The sequence below is a fragment of the Hoplias malabaricus genome, chromosome Y (assembly GCF_029633855.1).
Source record: "Hoplias malabaricus isolate fHopMal1 chromosome Y, fHopMal1.hap1, whole genome shotgun sequence".
In the NCBI taxonomy this organism is placed as follows: Eukaryota; Metazoa; Chordata; class Actinopteri; order Characiformes; family Erythrinidae; genus Hoplias; species Hoplias malabaricus.
In genome coordinates, this window is record NC_089820.1 from 45,184,471 (window position 1) to 45,203,608 (window position 19,138).

The 19,138-nt window shown below is 36.7% G+C and overlaps 3 protein-coding genes across 4 annotated transcripts in view; all 3 read left to right on the forward strand.

Annotated features, from left to right (window-relative positions):
- The first annotated feature begins 3,422 nt into the window (after positions 1–3,422).
- LOC136679627 (hatching enzyme 1.2-like) lies at positions 3,423–6,709 on the forward strand. Of its 2 annotated transcripts, XM_066658265.1 has the most exons (9): positions 3,423–3,551; positions 3,674–3,704; positions 3,804–3,869; positions 4,395–4,544; positions 4,716–4,833; positions 5,027–5,089; positions 5,477–5,655; positions 6,058–6,139; positions 6,220–6,709. In XM_066658265.1, exons 1-9 carry the CDS (start codon positions 3,480–3,482, stop codon positions 6,344–6,346), a joined length of 888 nt encoding a protein of 295 aa, XP_066514362.1. In that variant the 5' UTR covers positions 3,423–3,479; the 3' UTR covers positions 6,347–6,709. The 2 variants fall into 2 exon arrangements, with proteins under 2 accessions (XP_066514362.1, XP_066514363.1); XM_066658266.1 differs by lacking the exon at positions 5,027–5,089 and having other exon boundaries at positions 6,220–6,704.
- A 3,135-nt stretch (positions 6,710–9,844) lies between these two features.
- On the forward strand, positions 9,845–13,216 carry LOC136677779 (low choriolytic enzyme-like). Its single transcript, XM_066655405.1, has 8 exons — positions 9,845–9,925; positions 10,048–10,078; positions 10,178–10,243; positions 10,769–10,918; positions 11,089–11,206; positions 11,845–12,023; positions 12,426–12,507; positions 12,588–13,216. The coding sequence occupies exons 1-8, from the start codon at positions 9,854–9,856 to the stop codon at positions 12,712–12,714; spliced, it is 825 nt and encodes a 274-aa protein (XP_066511502.1). The 5' UTR covers positions 9,845–9,853; the 3' UTR covers positions 12,715–13,216.
- Positions 13,217–16,363: 3,147 nt separating this feature from the next.
- The window catches only part of LOC136678443 (low choriolytic enzyme-like), a 42,672-nt gene continuing 39,897 nt past the window's right edge, over positions 16,364–19,138 (forward strand). Inside the window, exons 1-6 of the mRNA XM_066656494.1 lie at positions 16,364–16,444; positions 16,567–16,597; positions 16,697–16,762; positions 17,288–17,437; positions 17,608–17,725; positions 18,364–18,542. Coding sequence (XP_066512591.1) covers positions 16,373–16,444; positions 16,567–16,597; positions 16,697–16,762; positions 17,288–17,437; positions 17,608–17,725; positions 18,364–18,542 — 616 coding nt within the window. The 5' untranslated portion in view covers positions 16,364–16,372. The remainder of the gene's footprint in view (positions 16,445–16,566; positions 16,598–16,696; positions 16,763–17,287; positions 17,438–17,607; positions 17,726–18,363; positions 18,543–19,138) is intronic.

Sequence of the window (19,138 nt, forward strand, 5' to 3'; positions counted from 1 at the left end):
TGAACCAAGGACGCTATAAAGACCAGAGCTGTGTCTTACCCTTGTGTCTCATATTTATCCTTGTGTGTTCTAATGTAGTTTTATAGCACTGCATGGTGCATTGGTGGTATGAATATACAGAAACAAAGTAGATAGCAGTAGTAGTAGAAGCAAGTGTAAAATACACTATTAATGCAATGGTTTGTACAAACCTTTTATTATTAGTTATTATATATATATATATATATATATATATATATATATATATATATATAAAGTGCATCCACTGTGGGTAGGCAACATGCTTGGTGCTAGGAAAATAAATACCCTTAATTTTAAGATGATGAGCACTTATATTGAATGAATATCAGGTTAAAAATCTGCACCTTTTGACTGGACAGTTTGCTTCAGTGAGAAAAGGTGAAGACTAGCTGAGGAAAAGTAAAAGAATACAAGAAATAGTAGACTAGCGGACTGGTGGGAATGCAGAAGTAGTTTAGTGTCAGATGTGGTAAAATGTCAGAAGTGCAATAGCAAAAAAGGAGAAATGGTACAAGTAGAGGAATGGCAGATGAATATGGCTTGTATTTGAGTTGTTTATTGTAGCAATAATAGATCACATCTTAACATCTTACTCTGTACCATGTTTTGCAAACTATCTTAAAAACACCTCTCATACTAGTGCAATACACACTAACAAACCACCACCACGTCATTGTCAATGCTGCGCTGAGAATTATTCACCACCCAAATCATAACTGCTCTGTGGTGGTCCTGTGGAGGTCCTGACTACTGAAGAGCAGGGTGAAATGGGGAAGAGAACGTATGCCAAGGAACAGGTGAACTAGTCTGTCATTTTACTACAAAGTGCTCCTGTGTGGTCGGTGGAGCTGTTAAAATGAACAATGAGTGTAGATACAAGATATCTATTCCTAATCCAGTGCAGATGGATGTAGAATAATTGGTAACATTTCTGGAAACTGCAAGGTTAGACATCAGTTAATAAATAATAAAACAAAAAAAGATAAAGCACACTTGAATAAATGAACTCCAGCCTAAAATTTAGCATAGTGCTTCTATCTTGGGATAATCTTCAGCAATACAGAAGTTTAGATCACTTATTAGAAGCACTTTACATTGCTACACAAAATTTACAAAATTGCCTAACATCAATCATTCATAATTTCATCCTGAGATAACAGCTATTGCTTTTGTATCTGATATTCTTAATATTTTTTATTTAATATTTTAATATTAAATATTAATATCAATTAAAATAATATTATTATTTTAATTATTTAATATTTTAATTTAAAATTAAAAATGAAAAATAACACAGCAGTACCACACAATTGTCTCCACATTTTAAGGAACACTGTAACATTTTGACCTGTAATGTGGAGAATACGAACGCTGTTATTGCAAATCTGGGCTTAGTTCTGCACTATATAATGTTCGGAGGATGGTAGAAATCCTACCCATTGTTTTAACAGTGCTGTAAAAATGAAGTACATTGGGGGGAGCATACAAAAAACAACACTTTACATTTACATAACACTTTAAATTACAGCCTGCTAAATATTAGGTAAGTGCAGAGTAAGTACCTGTTAATTAAGATAAAACAAGTACTGAATAATTAAAGGGTATGATACTAGAAGTATGTGGTTATTCCTGGTTGTCTTACAAAAAATTAACTAATTAATTAATTAATTATTAAGGCAAATACGTTTATACAAGGGAACATTAATGTCATTTTTTTATAGGGAATTAATTTGTCATATTACAATAGGTTGTCTGTAGAAACTTAAGGTTGGCAATATACTTAATTAGACAGTGTTTCACTTTATTTGGATGGCCCAAATTCACATCTACAGGGAGAGACTGAGAGACCCAGTGTACCTCTAGTGACATTCCATTAATAAGCATCATTATTAAGAATTAATAGATATCCTATTGAAATACCAAAGTGTACACTGCTGACAGTCTTTCAATAGTTTATAGCATATCTACGGGAATAATGATAAAGCCTTGAGAATTTCTACGTGTACCATTGAAATTTCCACATACATGCTTTTGCCATGTATGCTACTGACAGTCTGTAGCGAATCTACAGAAATAACACTGACAGCTCAGGAATTTCTAGATTCATTCTACTGAAGAGTCTACATGCATTCTACTGAAACATTAACAAGTATTGTACTGAAATATTAACAGGTCTGCTACTGACAGTTTGTTGATAGTTTGTAACACAACTACAGAAATGACACTGAAAGTGCGACAATAGTCGAGTGATGATAACTAGATGACTAAACTTTATCTTTTACATTTTACTTCAGTTTATTTTCAACTGAATGTGTACACATATGTCTCTGTAGTCTGTAATAAAGCTACAAAATGAGTGCTTAAATAAATTAAACCGACACTCTGCTAATATATTTATTAATGATAAATTAACTCTGTACAGATGCTGCATTCTAGTCAACAGATGCACTGTTAACAGCTTACTGAAAATATGTTGAAAATCTAAAGGGGGACCATCATTCATCGTTAGTAAGCTATGTACATATACAAACAGTATAAAATATCTCAGAAGTATGTGATGATGGTTATTGTGGTAAATCACATGTCCTAAGCCTAATGAGTGCCATGAAACTCTGCTAGTGCCTGTAATGAATGTAGCTGACCATGTCCTTCTCTGAATGTGCACTGTAAATCATTTTAAAGGATCTATAATTACATTCAGAAATACAATGAATTCAAAATAGTAACTGCATTCCTTATTTATAAAAAATGACAATAATTGTCACTTGCATAAACTGGCATACTTTTACTTCAATTTGGTAATCTATATATATGCTTAGACGTATAATGAGTTCCTTACTTGTAAAATGTTTTTAAGACACTCAGTAATAACCACATATGTCTAGTATCATTCACTTTACTTACTCAATCATACATTCATTCTTTGTCTGTAACCACTTATCCAGTTCAGGGTCACGGTGAGTCAGGAGCCTACCTGGAATCATTGGGCACAAGGCAGGAACACACCTGCAGGGGGTGGACACTTCTGAGTCACAAATCCACCTACCAATGTGTGGTCTACTGTGCTACTGTGCCACCTACTTACTCAGTAATATTTGTTATCTTACAGCTTACTTAACAGTTACTTCCTCTGTACTTACCCAGTAATTAGGGGGCTGAAATTTAAAGTGTCACCTTAAATTCCATATTACTTTTACACTCAGCTCATCCAAACCTCATGTTACCTTATTTAGAAAGAAGTCGATCTAGTTGCCATTTTTGTTTTATTGCAACACATCATAAATTTAGAAAGAGCTTTACTTAAGTTTTTTTTGGTTTGGACGTTTTGGGGTTTTTTTCTTTGTAATTTGCCACAATCCTTGACTAACCACTTGTTTGAGAGAAGTTGTTAGCCCCAGTCTCATTATTTAAACTGAAGCTCTGTCTAAGAATTCTCTGTATCTCTGCAGACTTCCATCATGCATCTGACTCTGACATTCATACTGCTGCTGCAGCTGGTCATCAGTCCAGCTCAGGGTCGCTACATTAAGGTGAGCTCACACAGTTATTTTAAATTCAGCATCCTCATGAACAAAGGTTATTAGACGTTTGTAACTATATAAATAATAGAAGTCTAACAAGTACAGTGTTTTGAATACTTGTTTTAAACCAGGAATTCGTTAGTAAGAGCTACAATGAGACAGGTGAGATATTCCTATGGCAGAATGCCTTAGTTTTGTGTATAATATTAGACTTAAAATGTAAACAGAAGTCAATAACCATAAAATTAATCATTTATTCAGACAAAAGCATTGAGAAGGATTACTTCACTGTATCATCGCTGATTGAAAGAGCCAACAGGAAAGCTGGTAAGCCCCTGAGAAGTTTTTGTTGTTGTTTATTTCTCTTTTCTGGGCCTTGAAATGCTACATGTTCAAAGTTTTTTATATGCCCACTTTCTCAAAGGTTGTTCTGAAATCAAGGGCATTAATATGGAGTTTGTCCCGCTTTGATGGAATAACAGTCTCTGTTCAACTGGGATGGCTTTACACTTGGTCTAAGATAATCACTCACATAGTCACAAAACACAGTTCCACCACTTCAAAGCCCATTGAACTCTCTAGGTCAAATTTGGCATTCACGATATTGACATTAGGCTCATACTCCAGATTGCCCGATTCTATTCGTGATTTAACAAGATATTGTGCACAGTTGAAGGCCTGCACCAGCCATAAATGCATGTAAAAATGGTGGAACTCATTCATAAGGGGTGATGGCTACAAATCTTTACACATCTTTACAAAAATTAATTGATCACCGTAGATTGAATGAGTATAACCTCCAGAAAGTAACAAAGTAAACCAATTTGTATATATTTTTATTTCATTGCCCAGGACAGTCACTGGATGAACCCAAGATTATGTTTGGTGATATTGCCATGAACCCTGGCTTTCAGAATGCAGACCCCTGTACAGCACGTGGGTGCAAGTGGCCCAGAAGAGGCAGCAAGGTCTATGTGCCTTACGTCATTTCTAACCAGTACTGTGAGTGACACCTTCTGAGGTGATGTAGCCTCAAAGAATCAAATGGACATTTTTCAGTAATGCTATTAAGTTAGGTCTACAAAATACAGTTCAGGTGTTCAAAATGATGTTGTTGTCCTTTGCTACAGCATACCCATGCACTGTAAAAAATATTTTGTATCTCTCTGCTAGCATCCCAGGAAAGGAGCATTATTGAGAGTGCTCTGAAGTCCTTTCAGACATCCACCTGTATCCAGTTCACACCTCGCCGCAGAGAGGAAGACTATATTCACATTCAGTCTCGTTCAGGGTACAGCTCCAGTTTTTTAACACTTACAACCTGTATTTAGTAATAAATTAAACCAAAGCTTATTTCCTAAGACAATGATGTACCAGTTCAATTAAACATTTTGCATGTTTCTTTTTGCATGAGGGGGCAGCACAGGGGTGCTCTGTATCACGTAACTGTGAGTTTTTGGTGTGTTTCCCCTGTGTCTATGTAGGTTACATTTCACAATCCAGAAACACATTTTGTTAGGTGGACTAGCTGTGCAAAAGTCACTCAGGTGTGTGACATAGTAAGTGTGTGATGAAATTGACTGTCACATTGTTCGGGTTGTGTTCCTTCTTTGCGCTCCAGGTGGGCTCTGGACCCACTATGACCCTGATCAAGATAAAGTTGTTACAGAAGTTTAATGAATTAATAATTTAATCTCAGCATGAGCTTACTCCAAGGAACTCTATGTGTTGGTTTCTCTGACTGGGACTAGCCTAGTCCTAAACCTGGCCCTTATTCATAATACTAAGCAGTCAAGTACTAGGATCAATCATGGGTTTAAAGAAAATCACAAACTTAGTAGAGAACTTCCATTGGAATTGTTAAGGTGGACTAGAAGTATAAGTGAAGAGTAACGGATGGCAGCTAGTAAGTGTTGCTGTAATTTGACCTGCAGGTGCTATTCGTTTGTGGGCAGAAGAGGTGGAGAACAGGTCGTTTCTCTGAATCGTCAACATTGTGTATATCTTGGTGTTGTCCAGCATGAGCTCCTCCACGCTCTGGGCTTCAACCACGAGCAGACCCGCAGTGACCGAGACAGACATGTCCGCATCCTTCTACAAAATGTCATTCCTGGTTAGTGGAGCTGGTATTTTTTCCACATGAATTATAAGAACAAATGTTTGGGACCACTCATCCAAGTTTATCCTTGAACATTAAAGATATTATACATTATAGAAATGTCCTTTACATCAACTCATACCTCAAAAGCAATTCATAAACTGCAGCCCTGTTTCAGTTTCTACAGCATATGTAGTTTGCCCCCTTTGCTGCACTATGTTCTCTTTTGGGAAGACTAGATTTTGGCACATTACAGGCATGCAAACATACGTGAGGTCAGGTACTGATGTTGAATGATTCCATTTGGATATAAAACACCACTTTCCAAAAACCTCCTTCAAGATGATCAAGAGAAGAATGTGATCTCAAGCAGAGGGCTCACTTTCACAGTCATAATAAACCTCTGTGTTTTATTAGGACTGGAGTATAACTTTCAGAAAATTGCAACCCTAAATCTTGACACCCCGTATGACTACAACTCTGTCATGCACTATGGAAGGTAAGTTTTTCTGTTGTTCACTCATTCACTACTTCATTGTTTTGGTGCTCATCAGCAGGGTTTCTCTTTTGTGGATGCAGGTATGCTTTCTCAAGGAACAGGGAGCCTACCATCATTCCCATTCCAGACAGTAATGTTGCTATTGGACGTGCCACTCAGATGAACCCCACAGACATCTTGCGTATCAACAGGCTGTACTGTGGATAACTGAGTCTTCATCGGAAATAGAAACACTTTGTAACTTTAAACTCTGTCTGTCTCTCTCTTTCTCTCTTTCTCTCTCTCTGTGTCAGTCTATGAGTGATACTACAGGACAGTTCTACAGTTGATTCTCTTTAGTTTAATTCAATTGAAATATATTTTTAGGCTTAACTTATAAACCTCCAGATGTCATTCTGTTAATGCTGTACAAGGTGGAGTAACTACTGTGAAAAATGTGTAAGGGTTGTCGGTTCTAAACAAGAGAGGAGTTGAAATATTATTGGGGTTTTTTTTGAGCCAAATAAACAATGTCTTTATGATCTGCCCTGCTCTGACATTTATTATCTTGCAAAGAATTCACAAGTGTGATTAAAAAATGAGTAATTCATCACATATAATAAATGTATTATGAAAGACCATTTCTAAATAAATAAATATTCTAGGAAGCAAGCACTTTAAAAGTAGTAATGACTCAACTGTTATTAGCCATAAAAAGGGAAATATTTTGTTGTTATCCAAAGTAAAACATGCATCTACACAATGGTAATTTTATAGAAGGAAAAATATTTTTTGACATTTGATGGAAGTCATTGTATTCCAAGACATTTTGGAGCATTTCTATGAAATATTCACACAATGTAACGGACAGATGCTGTTTTTAATTTATGTAGTAATGTAACAATCTAAAAAATGGAGATACATGTTTTTCTTTGGACTGCGACTATATATCCCTAGTTCATGTGTGTCTTTAAAATATATATGTCAAAGTAAAACAAAGTCTCTTAATCAAAACTTTTATGGCCAAATATTCCAACATTTCTAATAAAATTACCAGCATAGCAATAGGTTATTTGTCCTCTGAGAAGACTTGAACATTTTCTGATTTGATGGCATTTAGCTGTGAGAGAATTATAAGGTCACAAAATATGCTGTGGGGATTTAACCTAACCATCACTCCAAAGAGAAGTTTCACTGCTTCAGAGGCTAATTCTCAGGAGCTAATACCAATCTTACAGCTTACAATCTTACAGCTTACAGCTACAGGAAACAGTGTTAGGTTCAGTACAGAATGTCCTTGATGCAACAATATTATGGGCTCAAAATTATATTTGAATTTGTGACTGAACTGGCTGATGGCTCTATTTGAGTCATGTGAATAATCAAATACTTGGTTAAAAATTTGAAAACAAACAACAAACAAACAAACAAACAAACAAACAAACAAACAAAAAAGGTAACACTTTAAATAACAGCCAGCTAATTACTGGGTAGCCCCCTCCAGGGTGTGTTTCCGCCTTGCGCCCAATGATTCCAGGTAGGCTCTGGACCCACCGCGACCCTGAACTGGATAAGCGGTTACAGATAATGAATGAATGAATGAATAATTACTGGGTAAGTGCAGAGTAAGTACCTGTTAAGTAAGCCATATAAAACAAGTACTGAGTAATTAAAGGGTATGATACTAGAAGTGTGTGGTTATTACTGGTTGTCTTACAAAAATTTAACAAATAAGGCAAATAAGTTTATACAAGTGAATGTTACTGTCATTTTTTATAAATAAGGAATGCAGCTACATATTAGTTTGTCTGTAGAAACTTAAGGATGGCACAAATGTTTATAATCTACTTAATTAGACAGTGTTTCACTTTATTTGGATGGCCCAAATTCACATCTACAGATGAGAGACCCAGTGTGCCTTTAGTGACATTCCATTAATAAGCATCAATATTTCCACATAAATTCTACTGAAATGTCTACATGTATTCTATTCATTCATTCATTGTCTGATGCTGAAGAATTAATAGGTATCCCATTGAAATACCAAAGTGTACACTGCTGACAGTCTATCAGAAGTTTGTAGCACATCTACGGAAATAATGATAATGTCTTGAGAATTTCTACGTGTACCATTGACATTTCCACCTACATGCTTTTGCCATTTATGCTACTGACAGTCTGCAGCGAATCTACAGAAATAACACTGACAGCTCTGGAATTTCTAGATTCATTCTACTGAAGAGTCTACATGCATTCTACTGAAACATTAACAAGTATTGTACTGAAATATTAACAGGTCTGCTACTGACAGTTTGTTGATAGTTTGTAACACAACTACAGAAATGACACTGAAAGTGCGACAATAGTCGAGTGATGATAACTAGATGACTAAACTTTATCTTTTACATTTTACTTCAGTTTAGTTTCAACTGAATGTGTACACATATGTCTCTGTAGTCTGTAATAAAGCTACAAAATGAGTGCTTAGATAAATTAAACCGACACTCCGCTAATATATTTATTAATGATAAATTAACTCTGTACAGGTGCTGCATTCTAGTCAACAGATGCACTGTTAACAGCTTACTGAAAATATGTTGAACATCTACAGGGGGACCATCATTCAACGTTAGTAAGCTATGTACATGTACAAAACAGTGTAAAATATCTCAGAAGTATGTGATGATGGTTATTGTGGTAAATCACATGTCCTAAGCCTAATGAGTGCCATGAAACTCTGCTAGTGCCTGTAATGAATGTAGCTGACCATGTCCTTCTCTGAATGTGCACTGTAAATCATTTTAAAGGATCTATAATTACATTCAGAAATACAATGAATTCAAAATAGTAACTGCATTCCTTATTTATAAAAAATGACAATAATTGTCACTTGCATAAACTGGCATACTTTTATTTCAATTTGGTAATCTATAATTATGCTTAGCAGTACAATGAGTTCCTTATTTGTAAAATGTTTGTAAGACACTCAGTAATAACCACATATTTCTAGTATCATTCACTTTACTTACTCAATCATACATTCATTCTTTGTCTGTAACCGCTTATCCAGTTCAGGGTCACGGTGGGTCACGAGCCTACCTGGAATCATTGGGCACAAGGCAGGAATAAACCCTGAAGGGGGTGCCAGTCTTTGCAGGGCTACACACAAACACTCACACACACACACACACACACACACACACACACACACACATACGCACACACACACACACGCACACAAACACACACACACACACACACACACACACACACACATTCACTAACACCTATAGACACTTCTGAGTCACAAATCCACCTACCAATGTGTGGTCTACTGTGCTACTGTGCCACCTACTTACTCAGAAATTTTTGTTATCTTACGGCTTACTTAACAGTTACTTCCTCTGTACTTACCCAGTAATTAGGGGGCTGAAATTTAAAGTGTCACCTTAAAGTCCATATTATTTTTACACTCAGCTCATCCAAAGCTCATATGTTACCTTATTTAGAAAGAAGAAGATCTGCTTGCCATGTTTTTTTCTTTTGCAACACATCATGAATTTAGAAAGAACCTTGCTTAAGTTTTCTTGGTTTGGATGTTTTCTGGATTTTTTACTTTGTAATTTGCCACAATCCTTGAGTAACCACTTGTTTGAGGGAAGTTGTTAGCCCCAGTCTCATTATTTAAACTGAAGCTCTGTCTAAGAATTCTCTGTATCTCTGCAGACTTCCATCATGCATCTGACTCTGACATTCATACTGCTGCTGCAGCTGGTCATCAGTCCAGCTCAGGGTCGCTACATTAAGGTGAGCTCACACAGTCATTTTAAATTCAGCATCTTAATGAACAAAGGTTGTTAGAAGTCTGTAACTATATAAATAATAGAAGTCTAACAAGTACAATGTTTTTAATACTTGTTTTAAACCAGGAATTCGTTAGGAAGAGCTACAATGAGACAGGTGAGATATTCCTATGGCAGAATGCCTTAGTTTTGTGTATAATATTAAACTTAAAATGTAAACAGAAGTCAATAACCATAAAATTAATCATTTATTCAGACAACAGCATTGAGAAGGATTACTTCACTGTATCATCGCTGATTGAAAGAGCCAACAGGAAAGCTGGTAAGCCCCTGAGAAGTTTTTGTTGTTGTTTATTTCTCTTTTCTGGGCCTTGAAATGCTACATGTCCAAAGTTTTTTATATGCCCACTTTCTCAAAGGTTGTTCTGAAATCAAGGGCATTAATATGGAGTTTGTCCCGCTTTGATGGAATAACAGTCTCTGTTCTACTGGGATGGCTTTACACTTGGTCTCAGATAATCACTCACATAGTCACAAAACACAGTTCCACCGCTTCAAAGCCCATTGAACTCTCTAGCTCAAATTTGGCATTCATGATATTGACATTAGGCTCATCCTCCAGATTGCCCAATTCTATTCGTGATTTAACAAGATATTGTGCACAGCTGAAGGCCTGCACCAGCCATAAATGCATGTAAAAATGGTGGAACTCATTCATAAGGGGTGATGGCTACAAATCTTTACACATCTTTACAAAAATTAAGTGATTACCGTAGATTGAATGAGTATAATCTCCAGAAAGTAACAAAGTAAACCAATTTGTATATATTTTTATTTCATTGCCCAGGACAGTCACTGGATGAACCCAAGATTATGTTTGGTGATATTGCCATGAACCCTGGTTTTCAGAATGCAGACCCCTGTACAGCACGTGGGTGCAAGTGGCCCAGAAGAGGCAGCAAGGTCTATGTGCCTTACGTCATTTCTAACCAGTACTGTGAGTGACACCTTCTGAGATGATGTAGCCTCAAAAGAATCAAATGGACATTTTTCAGTAATGCATCTAAGTTAGGTCTACAAAATACAGTTGAGGTTCAAAATGAGTGTTGTTGTCGTTTGCTACAGCATACCAATGCACTGTAAAAATATTTTGTATCTCTCTGCTAGCATCCCGGGAAAGGAGCATTATTGAGAGTGCTCTGAAGTCCTTTCAGACATCCACCTGTATCCAGTTCACACCTCGCCGCAGAGAGAAACACTATATTCACATTCAGTCTCGTTCAGGGTACAGCTCCAGTGTTTTTAACATTTATAACCTGTATTTAGCAATAAATTTAACCAATGCTTATTTCTTAAGACAAGGATGTACCAGTTCAATTAAACATTTTGCATGTTTCTTTTTGCATGAGGGGGCAGCACAGGGGTGCTGTGTATCACGTAACTGGAAGTTTTTGGTGTGTTTCCCCTGTATCTGTGTAGGCTTCCTATCACAGTCAAAAAACACATTTTGGTATGTGGACTGGCTGTGCAAAAGTGCACTCAGGTGTGTGACAGTAAGTGTGTGATGACATGGACTGTCACACTGTTCGGGTTGTGTTCCTACTTTGCGCTCCAGGTGGGCTCTGGACCCACTATGACCCTGATCAAGATAAAGATTTTACAGAATATTAATAAATTAACAAATTAATCTCAGCATGAGCTTAATATAAGGAACTCTATCTGTTGGTTTCTCTGATTTGGACTAAGCCTACTCATAAACTTTATTCATAATTCTAAGCAGTCAAGTACTAGGATTCATCATGGGTTTAAAGAAAATCACAAACTTAGTAGAGAACCTCCATTGGAATTGTTAAGGTGGACTAGAAGTATAAGTGAAGAGTAACGGAAGGCAGCTAGTAAGTGTTGCTGTAATTTGACCTGCAGGTGCTATTCGTTTTTGGGCAGAAGAGGTGGAGAACAGGTCGTTTCTCTGGATCGTCAAGGTTGTGTATATCATGGTGTTGTCCAGCATGAGCTCCTCCACGCTCTGGGCTTCAACCACGAGCAGACCCGCAGTGACCGAGACAGACATGTCCGCATCCTTCTACAAAACGTCATTCCTGGTTAGTGGAGCTGGTATTTTTTCCACATGAATTATATGACCAAATGTTTGGGACCACTCATCCAAGTTCATCCTTGAACATTAAAGATATTATACATTATAGAAATTTCCTTTACATCAACTCATACCTCAAAAGCAATTCATAAACTGCAGCCCAGTTTCAGTTTTTACAGCATATGTGGTTTGTCCCCTTTGCTGCACTTTGTTCTCTTTTGGGAAGACTAGATTTTGGCACATTACAGGCATGCAAACATACTTGAGGTCAGGTACTGATGTTGAATGATTCAATTTGGATATAAAACACCACTTTCCAAAAACCTCCTTCAGGATGATCAAGAGAAGAATTTGATCTCAAGCAGAGGGCTCACTTTCACAGTCCTAATAAACCTCTGTGTTTTATTAGGACAGGAGCATAACTTTCAGAAAATTGCAACCCAAAATCTGGGCACCCCATATGACTACAACTCTGTCATGCACTATGGAAGGTAAGGTTTTCTGTTGTTCACTCATTCACTACTTCATTGTTTTGGTGCTGATCAGCAGGGTTTCTCTTTTGTGGATGCAGGTATGATTTCTCAAGGAACAGGCAGCCTACCATCATTCCCATTCCAAACAGTAATGTTGCTATTGGACGTGCCACTCAGATGAGCCGCACAGACATCTTGCGTATCAACAGGCTGTACTGTGGATAACTGAGTCTTCATCGGAAATAAAAAAATACTTTGTAACTTTAAACTCTGTTTCTCTCTCTCTCTTTCTCCCTGTCTCTCTCTCTCTCTCTCTCTCTCTCTCTCTCTCTCTTTCTGTCTGTCTGTCTATGAGTGATACTACAGGACAGTTCTACAGTTGATTTTCTTCACTTTAATTCAATTAAAATATATTTTTTAGGCTTAACTTATAAACCTCCAGATGTCATTCTGTTAATGCTGTACAAGGTGGAGTAACTACTGTGAAACATGTAAGGGTTGTCGGTTCTAAACAAGAGAGGAGTTGAAATATAATTTGGAGGTTTTATTTAGCCAAATAAACAATGTCTTTATGATCTGCCCTGCTCTGACATTTATTATCATGCAAAGAATTCACAAGTGTGATTAAAAAATGAGTAATTCATCACATATAATAAATGTATTATGAAAGACCATTTCTAAATAAATAAATATTCTAGGAAGCAAGCACTTTAAAAGTAGTAATGACTCAACTGTTATTAGCCATAAAAAGGGAAATATTTTGTTGCTGTCCAAAGTAAAACATGCATCTACACAAAGGTACATTTATAGAAGTAAAAATATTTTTTGACATTTGATGGAAGTCATTGTATTCCAAGTCATTTTGGAGCATTTCTATGAAATATTCACACAATGTAACGGACAGATGCTGTTTTTAATTTATGTAGTAATGTAACAATCTAAAAAATGGAGATACATGTTTTTCTTTGGACTGCGACTATATATTCCTAGTTCATGTGTGTCTTTAAAATATATATGTCAAAGTAAAACAAAGTCTCTTAATCAAAACTTTTATGGCCAAATATTCCAACATTTCTAATAAAATTACCAGCATAGCAATAGGTTATTTGTCCTCTGAGAAGACTTGAACATTTTCTGATTTGATGGCATTTAGCTGTGAGAGAATTATAAGGTCACAAAATATGCTCTGGAGATTTAACCTAACCATCACTCCAAAGAGAAGTTTCACTGCTTCAGAGGCTAATTCTCAGGAGCTAATACCAATCTTACAGCTTACAATCTTACAGCTCTTACAGCTGCATGTGCAGCTGCTCATTTTAGTTTTTTTTTTTTTTTTTATCAGATGTAACCTGTGGATACAACTAGAAATCATATAAGTGCTGCTTAATGTAAGACCCATAATCTAAAAGTAAGGAAACAGTGTTAGGTTCAGTACAGAATGTCCTTGATGCAACAATATTATGGGCTCAAAATTATATTTGAATTTGTGACTGAACTAGCTGATGGCTCTATTTGAGTCATGTGAATAATCAAATACTTGGTTAAAAATTTGAAAACAAACAACAAACAAACAAACAAACAAACAAACAAACAAAAAAGGTAACACTTTAAATAACAGCCAGCTAATTACTGGGTAGCCCCCTCCAGGGTGTGTTTCCGCCTTGCGCCCAATGATTCCAGGTAGGCTCTGGACCCACCGCGACCCTGAACTGGATAAGCGGTTACAGATAATGAATGAATGAATGAATAATTACTGGGTAAGTGCAGAGTAAGTACCTGTTAAGTAAGCCATATAAAACAAGTACTGAGTAATTAAAGGGTATGATACTAGAAGTGTGTGGTTATTACTGGTTGTCTTACAAAAATTTAACAAATAAGGCAAATAAGTTTATACAAGTGAATGTTACTGTCATTTTTTATAAATAAGGAATGCAGCTACATATTAGTTTGTCTGTAGAAACTTAAGGATGGCACAAATGTTTATAATCTACTTAATTAGACAGTGTTTCACTTTATTTGGATGGCCCAAATTCACATCTACAGATGAGAGACCCAGTGTGCCTTTAGTGACATTCCATTAATAAGCATCAATATTTCCACATAAATTCTACTGAAATGTCTACATGTATTCTATTCATTCATTCATTGTCTGATGCTGAAGAATTAATAGGTATCCCATTGAAATACCAAAGTGTACACTGCTGACAGTCTATCAGAAGTTTGTAGCACATCTACGGAAATAATGATAATGTCTTGAGAATTTCTACGTGTACCATTGACATTTCCACCTACATGCTTTTGCCATTTAGGCTACTGACAGTCTGCAGCGAATCTACAGAAATAACACTGACAGCTCTGGAATTTCTAGATTCATTCTACTGAAGAGTCTACATGCATTCTACTGAAACATTAACAAGTATTGTACTGAAATATTAACAGGTCTGCTACTGACAGTTTGTTGATAGTTTGTAACACAACTACAGAAATGACACTGAAAGTGCGACAATAGTCGAGTGATGATAACTAGATGACTAAACTTTATCTTTTACATTTTACTTCAGTTTAGTTTCAACTGAATGTGTACACATATGTCTCTGTAGTCTGTAATAAAGCTACAAAATGAGTGCTTAGATAAATTAAACCGACACTCCGCTAATATATTTATTAATGATAAATTAACTCTGTACAGGTGCTGCATTCTAGTCAACAGATGCACTGTTAACAGCTTACTGAAAATATGTTGAACATCTACAGGGGGACCATCATTCAATGTTAGTAAGCTATGTACATGTACAAAACAGTGTAAATATCTCAGAAGTATGTGATGATGGTTATTGTGGTAAATCACATGTCCTAAGCCTAATGAGTGCCATGAAACTCTGCTAGTGCCTGTAATGAATGTAGCTGACCATGTCCTTCTCTGAATGTGCACTGTAAATCATTTTAAAGGATCTATAATTACATTCAGAAATACAATGAATTCAAAATAGTAACTGCATTCCTTATTTATAAAAAATGACAATAATTGTCACTTGCATAAACTGGCATACTTTTATTTCAATTTGGTAATCTATAATTATGCTTAGCAGTACAATGAGTTCCTTATTTGTAAAATGTTTGTAAGACACTCAGTAATAACCACATATTTCTAGTATCATTCACTTTACTTACTCAATCATAAATTCATTCTTTGTCTGTAACCGCTTATCCAGTTCAGGGTCACGGTGGGTCACGAGCCCACCTGGAATCATTGGGCACAAGGCAGGAATAAACCCTGAAGGGGGTGCCAGTCTTAGCAGGGCTACACACAAACACTCACACACACACACACACACACACACACACACATACGCACACACACACACACGCACACAAACACACACACACACACACACACACACACACACACACACTCACACACACATTCACTAACACCTATAGACACTTCTGAGTCACAAATCCACCTACCAATGTGTGGTCTACTGTGCTACTGTGCCACCTTCTTACTCAGAAATTTTTGTTATCTTATGGCTTACTTAACAGTTACTTCCTCTGTACTTACCCAGTAATTAGGGGGCTGAAATTTAAAGTGTCACCTTAAAGTCCATATTATTTTTACACTCAGCTCATCCAAAGCTCATATGTTACCTTATTTAGAAAGAAGAAGATCTGCTTGCCATGTTTTTTTCTTTTGCAACACATCATGAATTTAGAAAGAACCTTGCTTAAGTTTTCTTGGTTTGGATGTTTTCTGGATTTTTTACTTTGTAATTTGCCACAATCCTTGAGTAACCACTTGTTTGAGGGAAGTTGTTAGCCCCAGTCTCATTATTTAAACTGAAGCTCTGTCTAAGAATTCTCTGTATCTCTGCAGACTTCCATCATGCATCTGACTCTGACATTCATACTGCTGCTGCAGCTGGTCATCAGTCCAGCTCAGGGTCGCTACATTAAGGTGAGCTCACACAGTCATTTTAAATTCAGCATCTTAATGAACAAAGGTTGTTAGAAGTCTGTAACTATATAAATAATAGAAGTCTAACAAGTACAATGTTTTTAATACTTGTTTTAAACCAGGAATTCGTTAGGAAGAGCTACAATGAGACAGGTGAGATATTCCTATGGCAGAATGCCTTAGTTTTGTGTATAATATTAAACTTAAAATGTAAACAGAAGTCAATAACCATAAAATTAATCATTTATTCAGACAACAGCATTGAGAAGGATTACTTCACTGTATCATCGCTGATTGAAAGAGCCAACAGGAAAGCTGGTAAGCCCCTGAGAAGTTTTTGTTGTTGTTTATTTCTCTTTTCTGGGCCTTGAAATGCTACATGTCCAAAGTTTTTTATATGCCCACTTTCTCAAAGGTTGTTCTGAAATCAAGGGCATTAATATGGAGTTTGTCCCGCTTTGATGGAATAACAGTCTCTGTTCTACTGGGATGGCTTTACACTTGGTCTCAGATAATCACTCACATAGTCACAAAACACAGTTCCACCGCTTCAAAGCCCATTGAACTCTCTAGCTCAAATTTGGCATTCATGATATTGACATTAGGCTCATCCTCCAGATTGCCCAATTCTATTCGTGATTTAACAAGATATTGTGCACAGCTGAAGGCCTGCACCAGCCATAAATGCATGTAAAAATGGTGGAACTCATTCATAAGGGGTGATGGCTACAAATCTTTACACATCTTTACAAAAATTAAGTGATTACCGTAGATTGAATGAGTATAATCTCCAGAAAGTAACAAAGTAAACCAATTTGTATATATTTTTATTTCATTGCCCAGGACAGTCACTGGATGAACCCAAGATTATGTTTGGTGATATTGCCATGAACCCTGGTTTTCAGAATGCAGACCCCTGTACAGCACGTGGGTGCAAGTGGCCCAGAAGAGGCAGCAAGGTCTATGTGCCTTACGTCATTTCTAACCAGTACTGTGAGTGACACCTTCTGAGATGATGTAGCCTCAAAAGAATCAAATGGACATTTTTCAGTAATGCATCTAAGTTAGGTCTACAAAATACAGTTGAGGTTCAAAATGAGTGTTGTTGTCGTTTGCTACAGCATACCAATGCACTGTAAAAATATTTTGTATCTCTCTGCTAGCATCCCGGGAAAGGAGCATTATTGAGAGTGCTCTGAAGTCCTTTCAGACATCCACCTGTATCCAGTTCACACCTCGCCGCAGAGAGAAACACTATATTCACATTCAGTCTCGTTCAGGGTACAGCTCCAGTGTTTTTAACATTTATAACCTGTATTTAGCAATAAATTTAACCAATGCTTATTTCCTAAGACAAGGATGTACCAGTTCAATTAAACATTTTGCATGTTTCTTTTTGCATGAGGGGGCAGCACAGGGGTGCTGTGTATCACATAACTGGAAGTTTTTGGTGTGTTTCCCCTGTATCTGTGTAGGCTTCCTATCACAGTCAAAAAACACATTTTGGTATGTGGACTGGCTGTGCAAAAGTGCACTCAGGTGTGTGACAGTAAGTGTGTGATGACATGGACTGTCACACTGTTCGGGTTGTGTTCCTACTTTGCGCTCCAGGTGGGCTCTGGACCCACTATGGCCCTGATCAAGATAAAGATTTTACAGAATATTAATAAATTAACAAATTAATCTCAGCATGAGCTTAATATAAGGAACTCTATCTGTTGGTTTCTCTGATTTGGACTAAGCCTACTCATAAACTTTATTCATAATACTAAGCAGTCAAGTACTAGGATTCATCATGGGTTTAAAGAAAATCACAAACTTAGTAGAGAACCTCCATTGGAATTGTTAAGGTGGACTAGAAGTATAAGTGAAGAGTAACGGATGGCAGCTAGTAAGTGTTGCTGTAATTTGACCTGCAGGTGCTATTCGTTTGTGGGCAGAAGAGGTGGAGAACAGGTCGTTTCTCTGGATCGTCAAGGTTGTGTATATCATGGTGTTGTCCAGCATGAGCTCCTCCACGCTCTGGGCTTCAACCACGAGCAGAGCCGCACTGACCGAGACAGACATGTCCGCATCCTTCTACAAAACGTCATTCCTGGTTAGTGGACCTGGTATTTTTCCACATGAATTATAAGAACAAATGTTTGGGACTACTCATCCAAGTTTATCTTTGAAAATGAAAGGTATTATACATTATAGAAATGTCCTTTACATCAACTCATGCCTCAAAAGCAATTCATAAACTGCAGCCTTGTTTCAGTTTCTACAGCATATGTGGTTTGTCCCCTTTGCTGCACTCTGTTCTCTTTTGGGAAGACTAGATTTTGGCACATTACATGCAAACATACTTGAGGTCAGGTACTGATGTTGAATGATTCCATTTGGATATAAAACACCACTTTCCAAAAACCTCCTTCAGGATGATCAAGAGAAGAATGTGATCTCAAGCAGAGGACAATAAACAATGTCTTTATGATCTGCTCTGACATTTATTATCTTGCAAAGAAATTATTACGAAATGAGTAATTCATCACATATAATAAATGTATTATGAAAGACCATTTCTAAATAAATAAATATTCTAGGAAGCAAGCACTTTAAAAGTAGTAATGACTCAACTGTTATTAGCCATAAAAAGTGAAATATTTTGTTGCTGTCCAAAGTAAAACATGCATCTACACAAAGGTACATTTA

Excerpts from the sequence above, each read along its gene's own strand:
- LOC136679627 (XM_066658265.1), top strand. The coding sequence starts at position 3,480 with ATGCATCTGACTCTGACATTCATACTGCTGCTGCAGCTGGTCATCAGT. Across the intron at positions 3,870-4,394 it reads AAGAGCCAACAGGAAAGCTG|GACAGTCACTGGATGAACCC; the intron begins GTAAGCCCCTGA and ends TTCATTGCCCAG. Across the intron at positions 4,545-4,715 it reads CGTCATTTCTAACCAGTACT|CATCCCAGGAAAGGAGCATT; the intron begins GTGAGTGACACC and ends TCTCTCTGCTAG.
- LOC136677779 (XM_066655405.1), top strand. The coding sequence starts at position 9,854 with ATGCATCTGACTCTGACATTCATACTGCTGCTGCAGCTGGTCATCAGT. Across the intron at positions 10,244-10,768 it reads AAGAGCCAACAGGAAAGCTG|GACAGTCACTGGATGAACCC; the intron begins GTAAGCCCCTGA and ends TTCATTGCCCAG. Across the intron at positions 12,024-12,425 it reads TCTACAAAACGTCATTCCTG|GACAGGAGCATAACTTTCAG; the intron begins GTTAGTGGAGCT and ends GTGTTTTATTAG.